This window comes from Clupea harengus, chromosome 3 (assembly GCF_900700415.2).
Source record: "Clupea harengus chromosome 3, Ch_v2.0.2, whole genome shotgun sequence".
NCBI classification, from domain to species: Eukaryota; Metazoa; Chordata; class Actinopteri; order Clupeiformes; family Clupeidae; genus Clupea; species Clupea harengus.
The window spans coordinates 15101367-15123262 of record NC_045154.1 but is presented as its reverse complement, the minus strand read 5'-3'; the positions used below and the strand labels follow the sequence as shown (position 1 = coordinate 15123262).

At 45.6% G+C, this 21896-nt stretch overlaps 3 protein-coding genes and 1 long non-coding RNA gene across 5 annotated transcripts in view; 3 read left to right on the top strand and 1 right to left on the bottom strand.

Annotated features, from left to right (window-relative positions):
- The first annotated feature begins 1624 nt into the window (after window positions 1-1624).
- LOC105912547 (beta-1,3-galactosyl-O-glycosyl-glycoprotein beta-1,6-N-acetylglucosaminyltransferase 3-like) lies at window positions 1625-3264 on the top strand. Its single transcript, XM_012841526.3, has one exon. The coding sequence runs from the start codon at window positions 1630-1632 to the stop codon at window positions 2950-2952; it is 1323 nt and encodes a 440-aa protein (XP_012696980.2). The 5' UTR covers window positions 1625-1629; the 3' UTR covers window positions 2953-3264.
- A 2163-nt stretch (window positions 3265-5427) lies between these two features.
- On the bottom strand, window positions 5428-7354 carry LOC116219998. Its single transcript, XR_004163399.2, has 2 exons — window positions 7239-7354; window positions 5428-6575 (listed from the first exon to the last, which is right to left on the bottom strand). It is a non-coding gene; the product is annotated as an uncharacterized LOC116219998 (long non-coding RNA).
- Window positions 7355-7415: 61 nt separating this feature from the next.
- LOC105912564 (cytochrome c oxidase subunit 5A, mitochondrial) lies at window positions 7416-12293 on the top strand. Its single transcript, XM_012841543.3, has 5 exons — window positions 7416-7570; window positions 9008-9124; window positions 9786-9907; window positions 11754-11883; window positions 12140-12293. Exons 1-4 carry the CDS (start codon window positions 7498-7500, stop codon window positions 11865-11867), a joined length of 426 nt encoding a protein of 141 aa, XP_012696997.1. The 5' UTR covers window positions 7416-7497; the 3' UTR covers window positions 11868-11883; window positions 12140-12293.
- Window positions 12294-12854: 561 nt separating this feature from the next.
- The window catches only part of arid3b (AT rich interactive domain 3B (BRIGHT-like)), a 33300-nt gene continuing 24258 nt past the window's right edge, over window positions 12855-21896 (top strand). The window contains exons 1-3 of one of the 2 annotated variants that reach the window (XM_031564676.1): window positions 12855-12963; window positions 13111-13191; window positions 14271-14954. In XM_031564676.1, the coding sequence (XP_031420536.1) occupies window positions 13156-13191; window positions 14271-14954 (720 nt within the window). In that variant the 5' untranslated portion in view covers window positions 12855-12963; window positions 13111-13155. Of the gene's footprint in view, window positions 12964-13110; window positions 13192-13828; window positions 13895-14270; window positions 14955-21896 lie in introns of those variants that run through there. The other variant, XM_031564675.1, reaches the window with a different exon arrangement.

Sequence of the window (21896 nt, the reverse complement as noted above, 5' to 3'; positions counted from 1 at the left end):
AATTCTCATCCCTAGCCTGTGGTGAGTTTCATTAAGGTTCATTACCTGGTTATGGTATCGCATAGTCAATGATTTCTTGGTTTAAACAAACAGTACTAACACACATGCAACCTACATTCAGTTCGGTTTGGATTAAAGTTAGTTTTAATCAATTCAGGTACAACCTGTTAAATAAGTCTTGCATTGTTCACACCCAATGCAGTACAACTTATCGTGGCACATTTTGTAAGGCTGGGCCGCACAATTATCATGAAGCTAAAAACATCACGTATTACCTATCTAGCTCAAACACACTATCTACACACACTATCTACACACACACACTCACACAAGTCTTGACACAGTAAGGGTTACGGTTACCCATCAGAATGCAGAATGTCATGTACTTCTTATTTATTGTACAATGCAATGTCTCTTGTTTATATGCAAACATCAGGATAACATTATGTTGTGACATTGTCTTCTGATTATTTAAAAACACAAACAAAACAAAAAACATTTTGGACATGGGTCAGAAGATATCATAAAATCAGGCCAAGACCATTGTTCTCCGAGTCCACCTTTGATTCAAGTCAATTTGGGTTTGGTCTGTAAATTCTCCATTTCACATCATTGGCAACACGCAGTAAACTTTCAGCAGATTTGTCAAATCTTAACTCAGATGTCAGTATTTCAGGTATTGTCAGGCTAGCTACACATACACTTAGACTTGATTAGATTCGACTGATGAGGAGACCTAACATCTGTCTACCTCATAAACCCTCAATGTAGTCATCCACAAGGTGTACAAGTATATGACGCAAATGCTTAAAATGGGAATTAAATAAAAGCCAGCCTTAAAAAAAGGACATTTTTCCTGCTGTGTGTTTGTGTGTGTATCTGTTCATTTAGTAATATGAATGTTTCCTCCACAGCACACTCTGTTGCGAAGAACTTGCACTTTATTGCATAAGTGATACATCCAATGCACTACCCTGTGTGATGTAGAAGTATGGTTAGATATCTCTTAACCTTATTTTGAATATATATTCTGTTTCCTGGCTTTTACAAAATAATGTTGTCAGTGTGAAACTGGATTCAGCTGGTATGTTTTGTTGGCTGCAGGCCAGTTGGAGACTTCTGCAGTGAATGCTGTGGTGACCAGTGCACCAGTATGTGTGTTGGTTTTAAAGAAACAAAAATCTAGCACTAGTTCTCTTTTTCTAAAGCTAAAGCAGAACTATTTAATTTGGCAGCCACTCATTATAGAAATTCAATTAAACATAGGAACTTTACCAGCAGCTAACTTTACAACATGATATGCTCCATCCTTCTTCCTCTTTTATTTAATTCCCTTTTTAAGCATTTGCGTCATATACTTGTACACCGTGTGGATGACTGCACCTTGTCATTAAGTATCCCAAGTCAATAATTGAAAGGCTTATGTATGAATGACAGCCTCTCCTTGCGTACATTTACAGTCACCAAAGGTAGCTCTCCTGGCACAAAGTCCAACCCATCCTTCACTCCCATATGTAACCCCCCCCCCCCAACACACACACACACACACTTTCATATGTGATCTGAATAGTGTGTGGTTTCAGCACTGTCAGCATGTTAGTTTCAAACCAAGTCAAGGAGACACTAAGCATGATGCCTCTAAGGAAGGTTTGCTCCTTTAGACCAAAGGTGCTGATAAATGTATGTATATTAGCCTTTATGACTTTTTCCCTTTTTTTATGGAGCACCTCAAAGAATATATGCTACAACGCCGATCAGCGGAAAGCGGCAGGTACTTTATTTACCAGTGACCTGGGAGAATTATTGACATGTTCAGCCATAATCCGAGGGGACGTTGAAGGACTTAATGAGGAAGACCTCAGCAGATTTCTGAAGAAGAGAAAACGCGAACCTTTGCCAGAGTCTTTCTATCTCAGTTCAACGAAAGATTGCAGTGCTTACATCAAAGACAGGGGGTTTCTAACCGTAGCCCTCAGTGAAGAAGAGAGGGACTTTCCTATTGCCTATTCCATGGTGATCCATGAGAAGATCGAGATGTTTGAGAGGCTCCTCAGAGCTGTGTACACACCACAGAATGTGTACTGTGTGCATGTGGACAAGAAGTCTCCAGAAAACTTCATGAAGGCTGTGGAAGCCATTGTTTCTTGTTTTCCAAATGTGTTTGTGGCAAGCAAACTGGAGAGGGTTGTTTATGCCTCTTGGTCTCGAGTCCAAGCTGACCTGAACTGCATGAATGATCTGGTGGACTCGACTGTTGAGTGGAAGTACCTTATCAATACCTGTGGAACTGACTTCCCCATCAAAACCAACACAGAGACGGTGCGAGCACTACAAGTGCTAAATGGACGGAACAGCTTAGAGTCTGAGGCAACTCCTGAGCACAAGAAAGCGCGCTGGGAATACCACCACAATGTCACTGAGTCTGATGTCATTCAGACTGACATTAAAAAGAGCCCCCCTCCCATCAGTAGCCCAATGTTCTCTGGAAATGCTTACTTTGTGCTGTCGAGAGAGTTTGTGGAGCACTTGTTTAAAAACCCAGAGGCTAAAGCTTTGCTTGAGTGGGAGAAGGACACATACAGTCCAGATGAGCACCTTTGGGCATCTCTTCAGCGCATGCCAGGTATGCCAGGGTCCAGCCCTCCCAACAACAAATACGACACGACGGACATGACCTCCATAGCCCGTCTGGTGAAGTGGGTTTACCATGAAGGAGATGTAAGGAAGGGGGCTTCTTATCCCCCATGCAATGGAGGATACAGAAGAGCAGTGTGTGTGTATGGTGCCGGTGATCTCAACTGGATTCTCAGGCAGCAGCATCTTGTCGCCAACAAATTTGACCCAGAAGTCGATGAAATTGCACTTAAGTGCCTGGAACATTACTTGCGCTTTAAAACTTTAACTGGTCAATCACTTCAGTTTGCTGAAAAATCTCACATAATGAAAAGGTAATTCGTCATTCTAGCATTATTTTTTTATGTGTATTTATTAGGGCTATATGTATATGCTTGAAAGTATATAAGTAAAATGTGATGGTATGTTTTCATAATTCATGAACACTCATTTGAAGGCACCTTTTCTTGATGCAAAACAAGTTTATAATTCGCAGAACTTAGTCAGTCTCGTGTTTACCAATGATAATAAAGCAACTATGGTTATCATAAAGAGTTGACAATGGAATAACCTTTGCAATGTAAAACATTTTATATGTTACAAAACAGTTTTGCAGCAGATCCTTGATAAGCATTTGAATGTCTGTATATTGTAGCGATCTCAGAGACAGGCGTCTCTGGCTTGTTTATTAAAACACGTTAGATTAGATTAGAATCAATTAGATTAATCGTGCAGCACTATTTAATTGTTTAACATATTTGTTGATGCCGTGTCCTGAAGGACTTCAGTTAAACAATTCGCACAAGTATTCAGACACTGCTACAGAATGGCAAACGGTATCAGTTTATATAGGCTACAATTTATGCGATTTACACCTGGGAAATAATAATAATAATAATAATAATAATGGACTTTATTTGTATAGCACACTTTAAAATACAAAGAAATCTCAAGGTGCTTAACATAGTATAGACAGTCACAACAACAATAATACAAAGTAATAGAAGTGCTAATGAAGTGCAGAAAATAGGATAATATAATATACCAAAAAAGATAATAAATTAATTTAAAATAATTAATAAGATTATAATGAGATCGAATAATATGTATTAAAAACAGAGTAATTTTGGACAGAGCAATTAAAACAATGCATTCTAAAAACAACACAGAAAATAAACTAAAACAAAGACCAGGACTTTAGGTGAAGGCAGAGATAAATAAATGGGTTTTGAGGTGTGATTTAAAAGCAGTGAGGGAATCTAAGGCCCTAATGTTCTCCGGGAGCTAGAAATCACACTAGGGCATTTATACGACACACAGACTCTTCTACTCCCTTGTGCCAAGAGTCAAATAATGTTTAATAAGGGGCTTAAGGCAGAAACACAAGCAAAAAGGCTTGATAGTAGAGTAGAGTCGAGTCCATGATACCATGCAATGGAAAAGCATTATTTCCGTTGCTAAGCAGCATAAACTAATTCTACCTGTCTGTTTTTCTTCGGTTTTAGTGTTGTGTTGTATTCCATTCAAAAAGTCCAAACTTCAGCCCGTGTGTCCGTGCACCATGACGTCTACTTTGTTCTGTTTCACAACTTCACGTGTTTTTTTCTAGCAATAAATTAAAATATTAGATAAGGGTATTTCCTATATGGTGGACACCTACAGTATGATTACCTATTTAATTATTTCATTGAAAGTCAGGCAGACAAACCATAAAAAAATATTTCACTAAAGTCCTTTAGGACACAGCATCAACAAAATAAGAAACAATATTAGTGATCAAACTGGATATTTGCTACACTGCTGCCACCTACTGGATCTGGGATCTTATTTAAACCATTACTAACTATTGACTTGAAATCAAATTAAAGAAAGATAAAATAGGCTCACGTTATGCTAGGATAGATCGTCATAGAGAATATTCAAAGCAACATTATGCAGGCTTATGTTGGTGACTTGTTTTTCTGACATCCTCCAATTTATTTTGAGTGTATTGTCATGTGATGGAGAGAGGAACTACACAATTAACTCTGAATGTCAAAACACTTGGTTTACTTGGTGAAAATAACATATTAGCCATATCCTGGCCTCTCTCCACTGGCTTCCAGTGCGGTTCAGGATTGATTTTAAGGTGCTCCTGTTTGTTTGTTTGTTTGTTTGTCAGCCCTGAATGGGCAGGCCCCGTCCTATATCACAGACCTCTTAACCCCTTATTCCACTGCCAGGCCCCTCAGGTCGTCTAACTTAGGGCTCCTGGTAGTCCCCCAACCAAAGCTTATATCCAGGGGTGACCGCTGTTGCAGCCCCTAGACTGGAACAGCATTCCCCTCTCTATCAGAAAAGCCCCCTCTATTCACTCCTTCAAGTCCAGGCTCAAAACCCACTTTTATTCTCTAGCATTTGGATCCTCCTGATCTGAGTTGATAATTTGTATACTTGCTTTCGATGTATAAAGATGCTTAGTTGAGTGTTTTGCTTCTGTTTTTCTATTTGATTTTATATTTTATGTTATCTAATTGTTTTGTTTCTGTTTTCTATTTGATTTTATATTTTATTGTGATTTAATTGCACAGCACTTTGGTCAACGTGAGTTGTTTTAAAATTTGCTTTATAAATAAATTTGACTTTGACTTACAACACGTATGCCATAAATACTTTGCTCAAATATTTCTTTGGGAATCAAACTTTCCCTGATGTTACCACCTCTGTTAACATGTGTCTTGGCTGACATTACCTTCGAAACACCATCACTGAGTATATATACCTGACAAACATATGAATTAGTACAAAAAATGTATTCCATAGAGCACATTGGAGGACTTTGACAGTGTGTACGTTTATTTTTACTGTGTGTTAATAAAAAAAAACCTTTAAAAATTGTAAAATGTAAAACATTTAGTGTTGGGTGATTGCAGGAAGATAGGTGCCAGACTTCAGGTGGAGGATCTCTGTATGCTGAAGTCATTCAGTGTGGCTTTGTGTTCAATAAGGCCTGATCAGTTACATTTTGCAGACATGTGAAAACAGACAAAACAAACCAAGCACTTGAAAATAAGCTGGAAGAAATGGCTGAAAATAACATGACCAAGTATTTATAGCTGAAAATAATGCAGTCTAATACACCAGTCCTGCAATAAATCTTTGCTTTATGAAGGTTATATTATTCTGTATTAGTTTCAACTAATTTATAGATCTGTTGATTCAACTGTGTGTTTGTTATGGATGCTACAGTGTGTTTAATTGTGTTGCGTTGTATTTCTATTATTTGGACCACCCCAAACCCTCTCTGAACATTGATATAGCTATCAAATGAAGTACAACAGGTCATGTTTCATGAACGAGCACGCAAACATCAATGAATATAAATTAATATAATGTAAAGTCTTGCTTAAGGCAGCAAGACTGTCAGGGCCAGCCCTACCCCCAGGATCTGTAAAAGCACAGGTTGGCCGAGCAAGAACATTAAAACAGTGGACTAGACAAAATATTGTAATTGAAATCAGGATCACAGGGACATTTACCTGAGAAGCATAGTCTCTGCCATTCACACTACTCAGTATGGGCGATGTCGAGGACACCATAGAACAGTATACCGCTGATATTGCAACTGTAACCTCGCTATTGCGGAGACAGTATGCATGGTCCTGACCAGTGGTCCAGGAAAAAGAAGAGTACCTCAGTGCCAAGGATCCCTTCCTTTATATTTCAGTTTAGAGAGGAACATGTTTGTAGTAAATATGTAAACAAATGTGTGGTAAATGGGTAAACAATTGCATGCCTGTTCTAAAGGATACTACAAGGGAGCCATGGTGAGGGGGAAGAGCGGAGTAAAGTGGGGGACGTGTCCTGATCTGCTTTGTGTTGGCCGCTCAGGTTCTTTGGTTGTTGTGCTGCTTAGTTTGCCAGATGTGGGCTTGTCCATGGATGTTGCTATGGTTCCCAGGTGTGCCTCTCTCTTGGCAAACCTGAAGGAGAAAAGAAACACACAATAATTAATTTAGCAAACATTTAAAAAATGCCAATCTGTATCATACCAAAAACACAATGTCACTGAAACTGATGAAGCATATGGTTGACACATAATAACTGGTTTAAACCATTTGCATGTCATGACTTACATGTCAACAACCATGATGAAATACTGTGTTACATTGTTACATTTCTAAAGACTTAATTCTGTTGTCACATTGACTGCCCACCAACATTTAGCTCTAAGTTTTAGCTCGCCATTAACAGTTAGGGTACGTAAAAAAAGATATGTAAAACATAAATAAATAATAATGTTCTAGTATTATCTTTCTCAGGATCGAATTAATAGCTAATTTGCCAGTGAGCTGGCTTACAATATTTACGATGGAAACTTTTGATTCCCCATTAAATTGCATTTTAATGTGAGCTCAAACATGATTTAGCCATGCTAACTGGAAAGCTATACGGACATTCAATCTGAATAATGGTAGTGTGTGTACAACAATACAATTATTGAAAACTAGTTTGAAACTTCAGCCAAACACGTAACAAGACTCTGATAATGTAAACTCTTTAGACACTGTACATTTTTCGAGAAGTTAATATAGCCTATGTTACATCAGCCATCTCATGTCAACTAGCAAACAAGCTAACACTACCTCGTGTTCCCCGTTATGCTCTAGATTATTCTCCAAAACATTGTCGATAGACGATGGGTGGAAGACTGTTCGATCCGCTTATCGGAAGCCATTCTAAAATCCCCTAAATCCTACTCACTGCTCCTTTAAGATGAAAAAAAAAATCAGCTCCAACAGAGTATTGCGCAAGCGCGAAGAGGGTTGCCATCGTTTCCGCAGCAATCAGTGAGAGCCCGAGCCCAGTTTTCGCTGCGCTGCCCTCCACCGGCTGTCCCGCATCATGTTTCGAAGTGCCGCACGACTGACATGCTCCGGTGTCCGGGGTTTAACACGATCAAGACCTCAATACACAGGTAATTGCTCATTGTTACACGCAGTTTTATAACAGTGATCTGTTCTGAAAGACAACCTTTGGGTCAAACCGACGAATTCGAACACAGTGACGTTAGCCTTTAGCTACTAGCTACCTAGCAAGCGATTAACCTCAGCTACCAGCCGGTAGCGAATGGCTAGCTAGAGTTTGCCATGGAGCCTGTGTTGGAGCCATGTCGATTGTTGTATTGAGTCGTATTACGAACGGAAGTATACCTAAATATTTTTGCAACACACTGAAACGTGTCCCTTGGTTGGTAGAGTTTCATTTTTTTCTGAAACCCCTCTTTACTTCGGACTGTGTCCTTGCAATGACCCACTAAAGTGAGGCTTGGGGCCTTGCCTCCTCGGATAGCCTGTTAGCTTGCTTTGAGACTTCGATTTAACGTCGGAGGTAACGATAACTATCAGTAAGTGGTTGTTATTTGGGGTAACTTTAACCGCTAGCTAGCCATTTGGCTAGCCTAGTTGCCAAAGGCCCGCGTTGATCCGACAAAGCATCTTTGTTAGAGATAGCACCACGTCTCAAGTGTTGTGTATCAAGACATTTGTTGGGTAACGTAAATATTAACTCTTTCTGAACTGATTTCCCACCACCTAATCCAACGGTAGCCGCTACACCTGTTAACAGTTGCTAATGATAGTTAGGTACCTACCCAAGTGTTCGTTTTGTTGTTAGCGATACTTGGCTAGCTAGATAGCAAGGTGACCATGGACCTTTACTGTAAGAAATATTGACGTTAGTAGAATGACCAAACAAAACCCCACAGCATGGAATAGCCATTTACATTTTGAGATTAACTGTTACCAGCCATCTTTGTTCAGCAAAGTCATTGTAACTATACATTGTATATAAATTATAGTAACATACTGTCTTCGCTAACTAAATAACTTCGCAAGCAACCGACTTCATGTTACTGTTTTCTAAATTAAGTGAGTTTACTAGCTAACAACGTGACCTGGTCGTTGACCTCACAACACCATGTTATATGCCTTTTTGATTATTAGTCTAACGTTATTCTATTGCTGCCAGGTGACGGAGACGTTTTCCTACGTGGCCTCATTAACACATGGTGCATACAACTAGGTTAAACGGGTTGCAGAACAGACTTCTGTAGTGAGGAAACTACGTGCCCAGTTGGAGGTAGTCTCCCTTTTACAACCAAGGCGAGGTCATGCAAGAACATTGGCAGAAGTCCAGCTGGAACCTGTATGCTAGCCAGTGCCTTTACCCTTCACTTGAAGTGCATAGAGCTGTAGTGTCAAACCAGGCCAGGCCTAGTTGTGTCTGTCACTGTGAAAATCTGAATAAATACAGAAGATTGCTGTGCTGGTATGAATCAGTTTATTTCAAAGCTTCCTGACTCTGGGTTAAACCTAAAACTTAACAGATGTTTTTTTTGTTTGTTGCATTCTAGCCCCTCTGGCTGCTCGTAGCTACTCACATGGCAAACAGGAGACCGACGAAGAGTTTGACGCTCGTTGGATCACCTACTTCAACAAGCCAGACATTGATGCGTGGGAGCTGAGGAAAGGTAAGAGGAGACTTGGGATTCAGGTGGGGGTATGCCTGACTGACTGACTGAAGAGTCCTGGTTGTTAGGTTGGGAAATACCTGACTGAGAAGTGTGAGAGAGGAGAGTCCCGGTTGTTAGGTTGGGAAATACGTACCTGACTGAAAAGTGTGAGAGAGGAGAGTCCCGGTTGTTAGGTGGGGGTATACCTGATTAAGGACATGTGAGAAGTGCTACCCAGCACTCAGATGGGTGTATGTATGCATGTATGTATGCGTCTGACACCTGCTGCAGTGGGACCCATTCAGGTGATGCTCCCGGTGTGAAGCCATGACGCTGTTTTCACAGCTCTCAGTCCTTTACAGGAAATAGGCGTGTGGATGTGGTGTTAAAGTGAAACCCAGGCGATCCTTCATTGTTTTGAAAATGTCCTGAAACAAAAGAGCAGAACGTCTATCAGAAACCAGGAAGCCTGGATTGCTTCCTCTCAGTTAGCACCTTTCTTTGATTAAAAACATGCCTGTCTGATGATGTCCTGCGCCTCAGGCTGTATGTTGAGTACATTGGACTATGACCACAGTTAAAAATGTCTTAAGAAAATGGTATTTTTAACAATGAAAAGTGATTCAGGTAATTGGTACGGTCTTCGCCCCCACCTGACGACAGATTTCCTGTATTGCAGGCATGAATACCCTGATTGGGTATGACCTGGTTCCGGAACCCAAAATCCTAGAAGCAGCTCTGAGAGCCTGCCGGAGGCTAGACGACCTGGCCAGCGCCATCCGCATCCTGGAGGCCGTCAAGGTAACCACATCAACACAAACCAAGGCATTCTGGGATACACTGTTGGTGCAAAGCCCTGCACTTGAGTTTTCAGATCTAGAGATAAAAGCTTTTCATTTATGAAAGTGTGTCCCAGATCACAAATATTTTCTTATTGGGCCAAAGTCATGGTGTTATGGCTGCAGAATAAAAATGGCATTTTCGTATTCACGTCTTTACTTGTCCTAGGTCTTCATTAATTACTAATTATTATTAATTAACTAATCATATTCATTCAAGCACCGTCAACATGTACACAGATAGACATGGTTGACCACATAATTAATGGCCGATCAGATATCTGAACCAAGGATAATGTATGAACACATCAGATATGTGATGTGTATGAAACTAGACACTGAACACACACAGCCCTGAACACAGACACAGCCATGAACGCACACAGGCCTGAACACACACATAGCCCTGAACACACACACAGCCCTGAACACACACACATAGCCCTGAACACACACACACAGCCCTGAACACACACACACACACACACAGCCCTGAACACACACACACAGCCCTGAACACACACACACAGCCCTGAACACACACACACAGCCCTGAACACACACACACAGCCCTGAACACACACACACACACACACAGCCCTGAACACACACACAGCCCTGAACACACACACACACACACACACACAGCCCTGAACACATACAGCCCTCAACACACACACACAGCCCTCAACACACACACAGCCCTCAACACACACACAGCCCTCAACACACACACAGCCCTCAACACACACACAGCCCTCAACACACACACAGCCCTCAACACACACACAGCCCTGAGCACACACAGCCCTGAGCACACACAGTCCTGAACACACACACAGTCCCGAACACACACACAGCCCTGAACACACACACACAGCCCTGAACACACACACACAGCCCTGAACACACACACACACACACACAGCCCTGAACACACACACACACACACACAGCCCTGAACACACACACACACACACACAGCCCTGAACACACACACACACACACACACAGCCCTCAACACACACACACAGCCCTCAACACACACACACAGCCCTCAACACACACACACAGCCCTCAACACACACACACAGCCCTCAACACACACACACAGCCCTCAACACACACACAGCCCTCAACACACACACAGCCCTCAACACACACACAGCCCTCAACACACACACAGCCCTCAACACACACACAGCCCTGAGCACACACAGCCCTGAGCACACACAGCCCTGAGCACACACAGGCCTGAGCACACACAGGCCTGAGCACACACACAGCCCCGAACACACACACAGCCCCGAACACACACACAGCCCCGAACACACACACAGCCCCGAACACACACACAGCCCCGAACACACACACAGCCCCGAACACACACACAGCCCTGAACACGCACACACAGCCCTGAACACACGCACACACAGCCCTGAACACACGCACACACAGCCCTGAACACACGCACACACAGCCCTGAACACACACACACACACAGCCCTGAACACACACACACACAGCCCTCAACACACACACACACAGCCCTCAACACACACACACACAGCCCTCAACACACACACACACAGCCCTCAACACACACACACAGCCCTCAACACACACACACAGCCCTCAACACACACACAGCCCTGATGTACTCTGTGTGCTCAGTAACTTGGGTTTATTCCTGTCAGATCAGCACAGCATCTGATGGGTTGAAGGTAGTAAGTGCGCAGGTTGAGAGATGCTTGTGTGCCTGTTTGCTCTGTCTGATGTCTCTGCTTTGGTGGTGTTTCTGTGTTTAGGACAAATCTGGCCCCCACAAAGAGATCTACCCCTTCTTGATTCAAGAGCTCCGGCCAACCCTGACTGAACTTGGTATTTCCACACCTGAGGAACTTGGCATCGACAAAGTATAGATGTTTTCATGTCTGGGTGAGTATTAGAAGACACTGGTGTTTACAAGAGACTCATACTTTTGCACATTTAGTCATTTGGCTTTCATGCTCTCATCCAGAGCGACCAACTAGTGAGGGGCCATGCCAACAATAACTTGACTCATGGAATTAAGTGTAGCCTGTTTATAATTGTAAATCATGTAACACTACCTGTATTTAAAATGAGGGGCACATGTTTAGCCCTGCGTTGCTCTCTCAGTGTCTCATCTCTTTGTTTTGTGTTTTCTCCCCAGTCTTCCGATGGACTGCTGACATTACGTGACGGCGGCCCTCTGTACTTGAAGTCTGATGTTATGATATATGTGTGATATTTAATTGGCCTTTATTATGTTCTTTTGCTTGTAAAATAATGACGGACTTAATAAAGGGAGATTTATCTTTACGACATTCTGTGACGATGAGCGATGTTGCTGTGTCTGTCTTCTGTGAACATGAATGCGATTGGAGGTGAAAAGAGAAACCTCTCTGGTTAGCCACTAGAGGGCGTACTCAAACCAATACTGTTCTGTCTGTGGTGAGCATAAATACACGTGAATAAAATGTCCCAAGCTGATATTGAAACTGCCATTAAACCATGAAGACACTGCGTCCAAATCAAGTGTTACACCTGCTTCCTGCCATTTCAGGCTGTTATTGAAACTAGATTATTTATAGTAACAGAGTTGGGTCCAGTTTGGCATTTCTAATAGTAGGGCAGTAATCGAATACATGTAAGTTAGTTTATCAGTGCGTGGACCATACTAATCACGGCCCAGTGGCGGACATTAGAAACCAGACAAGTAATATGGACAACATCTACTAAATGTAGTCTAGAGACCTACAACGGCACGCAGTTTGCATTTAGCAAGTAAGCTGGATAAAGTGACTACCGCCGCAGGTTGGAGTGATGGCCACTTGTGTTTGCTTTGTGCTATAATTATTCAACTGGTGGCGAGGGCAAATCTTAACGTGTTGCTATCGCGGGGCGGACCCTACGTGGAATGACTTTGGGTGGGGGTTAGTGTAGGAGGAGGAGGAGAGGAAAGGGAGGGGTGTGCCATGCGCGGCAGACCGGGAGGTGAGTTTGGTCATTTCCCTCTGGCTGGCCCCCTTTTTAATCTCGACAACGTTTTTCTACAGTGGGGAAGGGTGAAGGGTTGCTGCCGAAATTGAAATTAAGGGCTAGCGTGGATGCGCAAATTCCCGGTGCATTGTTCCCACACAGGCTGTCACATCGAGAGGAAAGAAAAGGTTAATTTACGTGGACGGTATGGTCGACAACTCCAGTAACAGCAAGGCGCAAATGGTAAGTTCGTCGTGTTGGCAGCCTGCCATGATATCAATGATTCACACGGTAATTTGCTGGATTTGGAGGTGTCATATCGGAGCATAATTCTCAGAGGAAACTAATTAAAACAGTAAATCGTTGCTAATTACAGTTAGTCAACGTTGTACTGAAGTTACTGGCCAAACTTAACCATGAACAAGTTGTTGGCTTGTTTAAATCCATGTTGTACACGTCACGAATGTATGCATACTTTGCAGTCCGATGAGGCCGCTTCGTCAGTATGGTCCGAGATTGTCGATTGAGAAATTATTTTATTAGTTTTATCATTTCTACCCATAGTCCTATGTACGATTAAGAAGTGTGGGATTCGTGCCTAATGAAGATGCATATGGGCTGGAGTTGGGATAGTATGTTGTGTAAAAGTAGCAAAACTTGATTTGTTTTCCTCGGAAGTGCGCCATTTACATGCATTAACATTCCATGTTCCGAAGCTTGTGTAATTTATGCCTATAATTACTTATATGCCTTGGAAGCGGTTCAGTATCTGCTCACTGCTCAACAACACTGACATGCGATCTTCTAAGAGTTATAAATAATTTCAACAAGGCACTATTAAATTGCCCGACCGGAAATTGCTTCACCGTCGCCGCTATTTAGTGTAGATGCTAAAATGCTCGTTTTCTGCAAAATACTTACTTACTTCTGGTCATTCAATGCAAAGGTTTGGGTCTGAATAGTTGTGCTAACGTGTATGTCCTTTTATGTTGGTAATTGATGGCCCCATTCCTTGTTTTACAACTCCTTGTCTTTAGCTCCAGGATATAGGCGTAACTCTGCTTTCTTTCAGTGACCATTCAATAGGCCGTTTCCTGATGCGTGTTACAATGTATACGAAGGGCTTTTTTTTGTGGCTCTTAAGACATGGCGTGCGTATGTTTTTGTTATACGATTGTTTTTCTTTCTTTCAGATGACACAGAATAACTCAGTTTAGCTTCCCAACCCCACGCCATTTAAGCAAGCATATGTGCATCACGAACTGTGATGCAGGTCCATTTAAATAATTTTTTTGTTGTCACACCCCCCCCCTCCCTCTCAGGCGAGCTTATCACAGGAGGGCGGTTTCCCTGGCCTGGGTGGTTCTGCTGGAGTGAAGTTGGAGGCTGTGATGGAACAGCTCCAGAAGCAGCAGCAGGCCAAGCTGGAGATGGAGCGCAAGGAGATGCACCTGAGGGAGGCCCAGATCCTCTATGCCCAGCAGGTGGCCGCCCAGCAGGCCATCCTCGCCCAGGGGGGCCCGCTGGCCCCAGAGTTTTACGGCAAGAGCAGCAGGGACCATGCCGCCCTGAAGGTGGGCGCTGGGCCGCAGGCCAGCCGGGTGTCTATGCAGAGCAGCGTAGACTCCATGCGTGAGGAGGAAGACGAGGAAGAGGATGATGACGATGACGACGACGTGGAGAGGCGACGGGGCTCCGAGGGGGAGGAGGATGAGGATGACGAGATGATGGAAGGGGATGACGGCAGCGAGGAAGACGAGGGCGAGGGACTGGAGTTCTTGAGAAAGCAGAGTCAGGCTCTGCAGCAGGCAGCGGCCGGTGTGCCCCCCTACCCGTTCCCCGTTTACTCTGCCTCCCCTTCCGTGGCCAAGAAGAGGGCCCGCTCCCCCCCCACCAAAATCAAGGACGAACCCGAGGACAAGAGCCTGTCCCCCCCCGCCGGCCAGCAGGCCTTCTCCACCCCTACCGGCATGGCCGACTGGAGCTTTGACGAGTCCTTTAAACAGGTGAGCGGCTGCCCTCCCATTACCCTTTGTGTTCGTCTGTGAGAAATAGACCAGCGGCAATAGAGATGTGTGCCCTGAGAAGTAGCACGTGTGGAAGTGGATGCTTCCATGTCTCATCACCTTGTCATTGCCTATGTGGCTTATTGGGTCATTTTGTTGCAAGAAGACAGAACAGAAGCTAGCGTGATCACCTACTGTACTGTACCTACTGGTGGGTGGCTATGGCCCTTTCCCTGCCAGCTCTCCCCCTTCCCTTTCAGTGTTCCCCGGGGACTGGGGTTTCTCCAGGCACCGGCCTTCTGTCCTTAAACACCCATGATGTGTGGTTGGCCTGGCAACCAGCCCAACAGAAGGGTTTCATTCAGTTATTCTTCCTTCCTTTCTTTCTTTCTTTCTTTCTTTCTTTCTTTCTTTCTTTCTTTCTTTCGCTCTCCTCCTGAGCTTTCACTTTCCCCTCTTCCCCATGGCTGCTGTTACTCGTTGCGTGATTCGAGTGGCCTTGGCGCCGGTCCAAACGGACACGCTGTCAGATTAGCGCTGAAGAGGAGAGGTGTGTGTGAGGGAACATTTACGCTGTTTGACTGTTAACTGTAGATACATATAGATACATTTAGATCACAGCTCTGTTAACTGTAGATACATTTAGATACATTTAGATCACAGCTCTGTTAACTGTAGATGCATTTAGATACAGATCACAGCTCTGTTAACTGTAGATACATACAGATCACAGCTCTGTTAACTGTAGATACATTTAGATCACAGCTCTGTTAACTGTAGATACATATAGATCACAGCTCTGTTAACTGTAGATGCATTTAGATACAGATCACAGCTCTGTTTGGTCTCCTCTACTGGGGAATCTGTGTGTTTTGTGTGTGTGTATATACTCTAAAATAGAAAACTCCTTTCTGTTTATTGTGATAAAGGGATTTATTGCTTATCTAGGTTGGGTCACAGGCTGGTTGCGGTGAGTGCTGTCCGATTCATTACTCTGACAAGTCACAGTGTGTTTTTTTATGGGCCAACACTCTTTAATGGGCACATGGAGAGAATGACAAGAGTCTATAGAACCATAGCGTGATAGACTGTACAGACTAGGTGTAGGTTGTCGATTTATCCCATTAGCACATTGAGATGGGTTTGACCGACATTAAACCCCTCTCTAATGTAAGCCTAGAGAGATTGATCTGTTTTAAGAATTGATTGATTTTGTTCAGCTTTTATTCATTTGAAGTACAATTGAGTAGCCTGCATGGCTGCATTCGACCTTTATTTTCAACCAGGATGGTTGGTTACTTCACCATTGCTTGCACACACAGACACACACACACACACACACACACATATACATACATGTGTTTGTCATTACAGGTCAGATTGTGACCGACGTTAGAAACCAGCCCTGTGAAGTTTATAGGCATCGTGTGGCATTTTGATGGGAAACTCAAAGGTCTGCTGGCGCTCATAAATCCCTCTGCCGTGACAACAGCCTTTTATTGTTCGCTGGCATTTTATTTCCGACGCAGCACCATGCGAGCGCCTGCTGCCGCTATGCTATGGAGACTGGATATGTTGACAGGAATCAGCTCCAGGTTGTCGTCACACCCGTGTGTGTGTGCGCGTGTGTGTGTGTGCGTGTGTGTCCTTGTGTTTGTGTGTGTGTGTGTGTGTGTGTGTGTGTGTGTGTGTGTGTGTGTGTGTGTGTGTGTGTGTGTGTGTGTGTGTGTGTGTGTGTGTGTGTGTGTGTGTGTGTGTGTGTGTGTGTGTGTCTGTCACACCCATGTCGGCCTCTATTTCCAGGGCTCTGAACACTACCTCTCCGTAGCAAATATAGCTGTGTGGGCGGGCGACGGACGGCTTAAAGGCTGACAGCTGGGTGATTGCCCTGTGCAGTGTGAGTGCTATCGCTACCTTTACCGCAGATGAATGACTGACTCCATGCTAGGAGAAGCATTGTGAACAAGCACAAAAGTTTGTCTCAAACCCGTGTTGGCTTGTGTAAATCCAACACCACAGCTGTGCTTGTGACCTTCGGAGAGATTTGTTCACGTAAATTGGTGATTAGCCCGATACAATTGATTAGCTAATAGAAAAAGAAGCCCCACTCTATAGGCTTCTGTTGCAGGCGCGTTGTGAGTGACACACTTTTGTTAGCCGAGCTCCTATTGGCTCAGGGCCTGTGTTGTGGATATGCGGTGGGGGTTAGTGTTGGGGAAGGATCTGTCCATCTCTCTCTCTTTTTGTCTTCTCCCCTCTTCATCTGTGCTGTGTTTCTGTGTGCTGTTTGGTATAGAATGATGCTGAGTAGTGGCGGTGGGATCAGGTTGCACTGCTGGAGGTGTGTGGGGGGAGGGGGGGTAGTGTGTGTGTGTGTTTGGGGTGGGGGTGCTCTGATGGCACCAGTTACACAAAAGACAACAGATGCCCCAAATGGCATTTCCAAATGAGGGTGGGGGGTTGCCCCTGTAAGGATTTTCACACTTAACTGGACGGCCTCAGACAGTCAGCCAGCAGACACACACACACACACACACACTCACCAGCTCAGACTTGTTCTGGCATAGAGGACGTGATGTGACGGCGTGTGTGGAAGGGATCAGCTCGCCGCTCAGCTGAAGGAAGGGCAGTATGGCTGCCATGGGAACGCTCTCCTGAACACTAACACCTCCTCCTCCTCCTCCTCCTCCTCCCTGCCGTGGTCTTGGCCAAACTGGCTCTCTGACGACCATCTACACCAGTGCTTTGACCCAACACTGGTGTTCCTCCATCGCTTTGACCCAACACTGGTGTTTCTCCTCGGCCATTCTCCCTGCGTTGACCTGAGTGTGTGTCAGCATGAGGAGGCCCTGAGAGATGAGCCCCATGCTGAGGTAAGCACAGAGGCCCTGGGGGCCGTCATTGATTGGTCAGAGGAGGACAGATGAGGCCCAAACAGAAGGGTGGGTAACTCCTGAAGATGTGAGAAGGCACCACAGACAGATGGCCAGTGCACCGTGAGGAGGTGATGCTGGATAATAAACATTTGACACCCGAGCTGCCTGCCATTGGTGCCATTGGCCACACAGAAAGGACCAGTAGGGGTCATCCCTAAACACACACACACACACACACACATACACACACACACACACACATACACACACACATACACATCAGACCAGTACCTCGCACACCCGACTAAACTCTCACTCTCTCACACACATACACACACATCAGACCAGTACCATGCGCAGCAGACTAAACTCACACAGCGGTCCAGTACTGGGCAGGCCCAAACAACTCCCGTTTCTCTTGGGCGACAGCACTTCATTTTCGTGAATCGGCTTTTGTGTCTGCCGTTGCTATAGCTACCTTTTGTGTCTGCCGTTGGTATAGCCACCTGTTGAAGAAGCCATAAATATATACGTGGAGGCGCACGGATTGCAGGTTTATCTACTGCTTTGCACGTGGTAAAAGTAGAACTCTGTTCTTCAGCCACAACCTTCTGTCATGTTTGTGGTTGTGTTCTTGCAGTCAGACGTCTCAGGGCTCGCTCCCTCGTCCTTTTGAAACGGGGTCCCCCCCCTATATCACCCTCGCTACCTTGTCCTTTTGAAACGGGGTCCCCCCCTATATCGCCCTCGCTACCTTGTCCTTTTGAAACGGGGTCCCCCCCTATATCGCCCTCGCTCCCTAGTCCTTTTGAAACGGGGTCCCCCCCTATATCGCCCTCGCTCCCTAGTCCTTTTGAAACGGGGTCCCCCCCTATATCGCCCTCGCTCCCTAGTCCTTTTGAAACGGGGTCCCCCCCTATATCGCCCTCGCTCCCTAGTCCTTTTGAAACGGGGTCCCCCCCTATATCGCCCTCGCTACCTCGTCCTTTTGAAACGGGGTCCCCCCCTATATCGCCCTCGCTACCTCGTCCTTTTGAAACGGGGTCCCCCCCTATATGGCCCTCGCTACCTCGTCCTTTTGAAACGGGGTCCCCCCCCTATATCGCCCTCGCTACCTCGTCCTTTTTAAACGGGGTCCCCCCCCTATATCACCCTCGCTCCCTAGTCCTTTTGAAACGGGGTCCCCCCCCTATATTACCCTCGCTACCTCGTCCTTTTGAAACGGGGTCCCCCCTATATCGCCCTCGCTCCCTAGTCCTTTTGAAACGGGGTCCCCCCTATATCGCCCTCGCTCCCTAGTCCTTTTGAAACGGGGTCCCCCCTATATCGCCCTCGCTACCTCGTCCTTTTGAAACGGGTCCCCTCCCTATATCGCCCTCGCTACCTAGTCCTTTTGAAACGGGTCCCCCCCCCTATATCGCCCTCGCTACCTCGTCCTTTTGAAACGGGGTCCCCCCCTATATCGCCCTCGCTCCCTAGTCCTTTTGAAACGGGGTCCCCCCCTATATCGCCCTCACCCCTTAGTATGCCACCCTCCCTTGTTTACACGGAACCAAACTGAGGCGCTGTGTGTAGTGTAATGTGTAAACCCCAGTGTGTGTTTTTAGACAGCATGCCAGCGTTCCGGTAGCAGAGGTGTCACGTTTAAGTCTAGCTTGACCTATAATGCCCCATTCAAAAACATTTCCAACTCGGAAAATTGCACTAGAAAGCCATTTGATGTCGGATCTCCGACTCTGAGGAAAAAATATCCCTGGCTTCAGTGAGGTGCGTCATTAAATCTGTTTTGACATTGTTCAATATGGCAACGTACGTAAGAGACCATGATTGTATCGCAGGTTAAAAAAACGTGATGTGTGAGAAGATGCCTGAGGAGGCAGTGTGTCAAAAGAAAGAACTTGAACATAATTATTAACGAGCAAGTCCACTGATGAGTCATCACCACGTCATTGTGTTTACATTTGGCTCGGACACAGTACAGTCGGAGCTGGGAAACGTCATGTTGGATATTCTGAATTCCAAATTGTCTCGAATGCGCAATACCATACGCTTTGGAGTTGAACTAGCCAACCAGTGACGTTCAAAAACAACGACTGGTAAACTCGGTGTCGGCAGGCGCTTGCAAGCCGTACAGATTTATAGCTATGTTTCGACTCAAGCACAGTTAGTGTACATTAAGCCGTACAGATTTATAGCTATGTCTCGACTCAAGCAAAGTTAGTGTACATCATGGCCACTAAACTAGCACCAATCATGTCGGATTTGTGTGCTCTGACAACACAGTAGTCACACCCATCTCCCTTTTACAGAAGTGGAACAAAAATGCCCCCACTCCACCCCACAATATTCCCGCCTGGGACAGGCTGTATGAAAAGCGCATCTGATCTCCAGTGCTGAGTGCTGATTGTTGTCGGGCTGGTGGCCTGTGTGCCTCTGGAGAGTAATGAGCCCCCCCCCCCCCCCCCCCGCGTCCCTTTGTCTGGGCAGCACTGGCCGCACTCACAGCCTGTGTGTGTGTGTGTGTGTGTGTGTGTGTGTGTGTGTGTGTGTGTGTGTGTGTGTGTGTGTGTGTGTGTGTGTGTGTGTGTGTGTGTGTGTGTGTGTGTGTGTGTGTGTGTGTGTGTGTGTGTGTGTGTGTGTGTGTGTGTGTGTGTGTGTGTGTGCGCGCGTCAGTACAGCCACCCATCGTGGAGGCTTCTGCCCCCGTCTCTCCCAATTACCCTCATCCAGCTACCCTGCTACTGTAACACACAGGGAGCCTTTGTGTGGCCTTCAACGTGTGAGCGACTGAGTGTAAAACTGCAGCGCCTCTCTCTCTCTCTCTCGTGTGTGTGTGTGTGTGTGTGTGTGTGTGATGGCCCCGCGGCCGCCAGTCTGCTTGTGTCTCCCACCAGCGGGGTTGGAGTGATGTGAAGTGACGAGCTGTGAGGTGACGAGCTGGGAGGTGACAGTAAGCGTAGGCGCTGCTGTTGTAGTTGAAACGGACGCATGCGTGATGTGTGGCCTTGAGGGCCGGTGGGCTTTGTCATTAGTAACTGATATTTGGACCCCCCCCCCACGCAGCGGTAGGTTGGTTGAGCTCACTCCCCATTTGTGTCTATGGAAGCCAACCCCCCCGCGGCGGTCGGTTGGTTGAGCTCACTCCCCATTTGTCTCGATGGAAGGAAGAAGCCACTTGAAAGGGCGCTGGGTTTCCCCCTCTGGCCCCCTGCTTCACAAGCTTTACAGGGAGATCGATTCATCGCTGATGGGAGTGTGTTGTGTTTTATTATTCGATTCATCGCTGATGGGGTGTGTTGTGTTTTATGGAAACCTGCCTGTTAGAACAATGTGTACAGTTGAATGTGTACAGTTGAATGTGTACAGTTGATCCCAGGGTATTTGAAGGTGGTGGTCTGTCCTTCCCACCTGTAGACGAGCGCTCTCCCTGTGTTCTGTGTACCCTCCCTGCTGACGAGGTTGCTTGGTTATATAGCCACAGGAGCGCTACTAGACCTGCCCCTGCCCCTGCCTCTGCCTCTGCCCCTGCCCCTGCCTCTGTGTGTGGAGCAGCCAGGTCTGTGTGTGGAGCAGCCAGGTCTGTGTTGAATGCTGTTGCATAATTTAGCTCTTGCGTAATTGATCAGCACCTAAGACATTATGCAGCAATCAATTGGTGTTACGTAAGCATTTGCATTGGCTTTTATGATCACAGCAAGTCAAGCAAAGGCAGTTCAGCCTCGTTGGCTTTGAAAGTGTCCAGTGTGTGTCAGAGAGAAGAGGAAGAGATGATTGGTGCATGACCAGGTATGAATTCTAAGAACCACACACACACCCCGTTTAGAAGTGTGTGTGTGTGTGTGTGTGTGTGTGTGTGTGTGTGTGTGTGTGTGTGTGTGTGTGTGTGTGTGTGTGTGTGTGTGTGTGTGTGTGTGTGTGTGATCAACAGCGGGGGAGGAAGAGGAGGTGTTGCCTGCACCTAGATAGCAGTGCCCCACCCAAAGGAAAAATTCCGGGTGGAATTAGAATTCTTGCCCCTGGGAGGGTCTTTGGGGTGAGGGGGGAGGGGCTGTCTGGCAGGAGAATG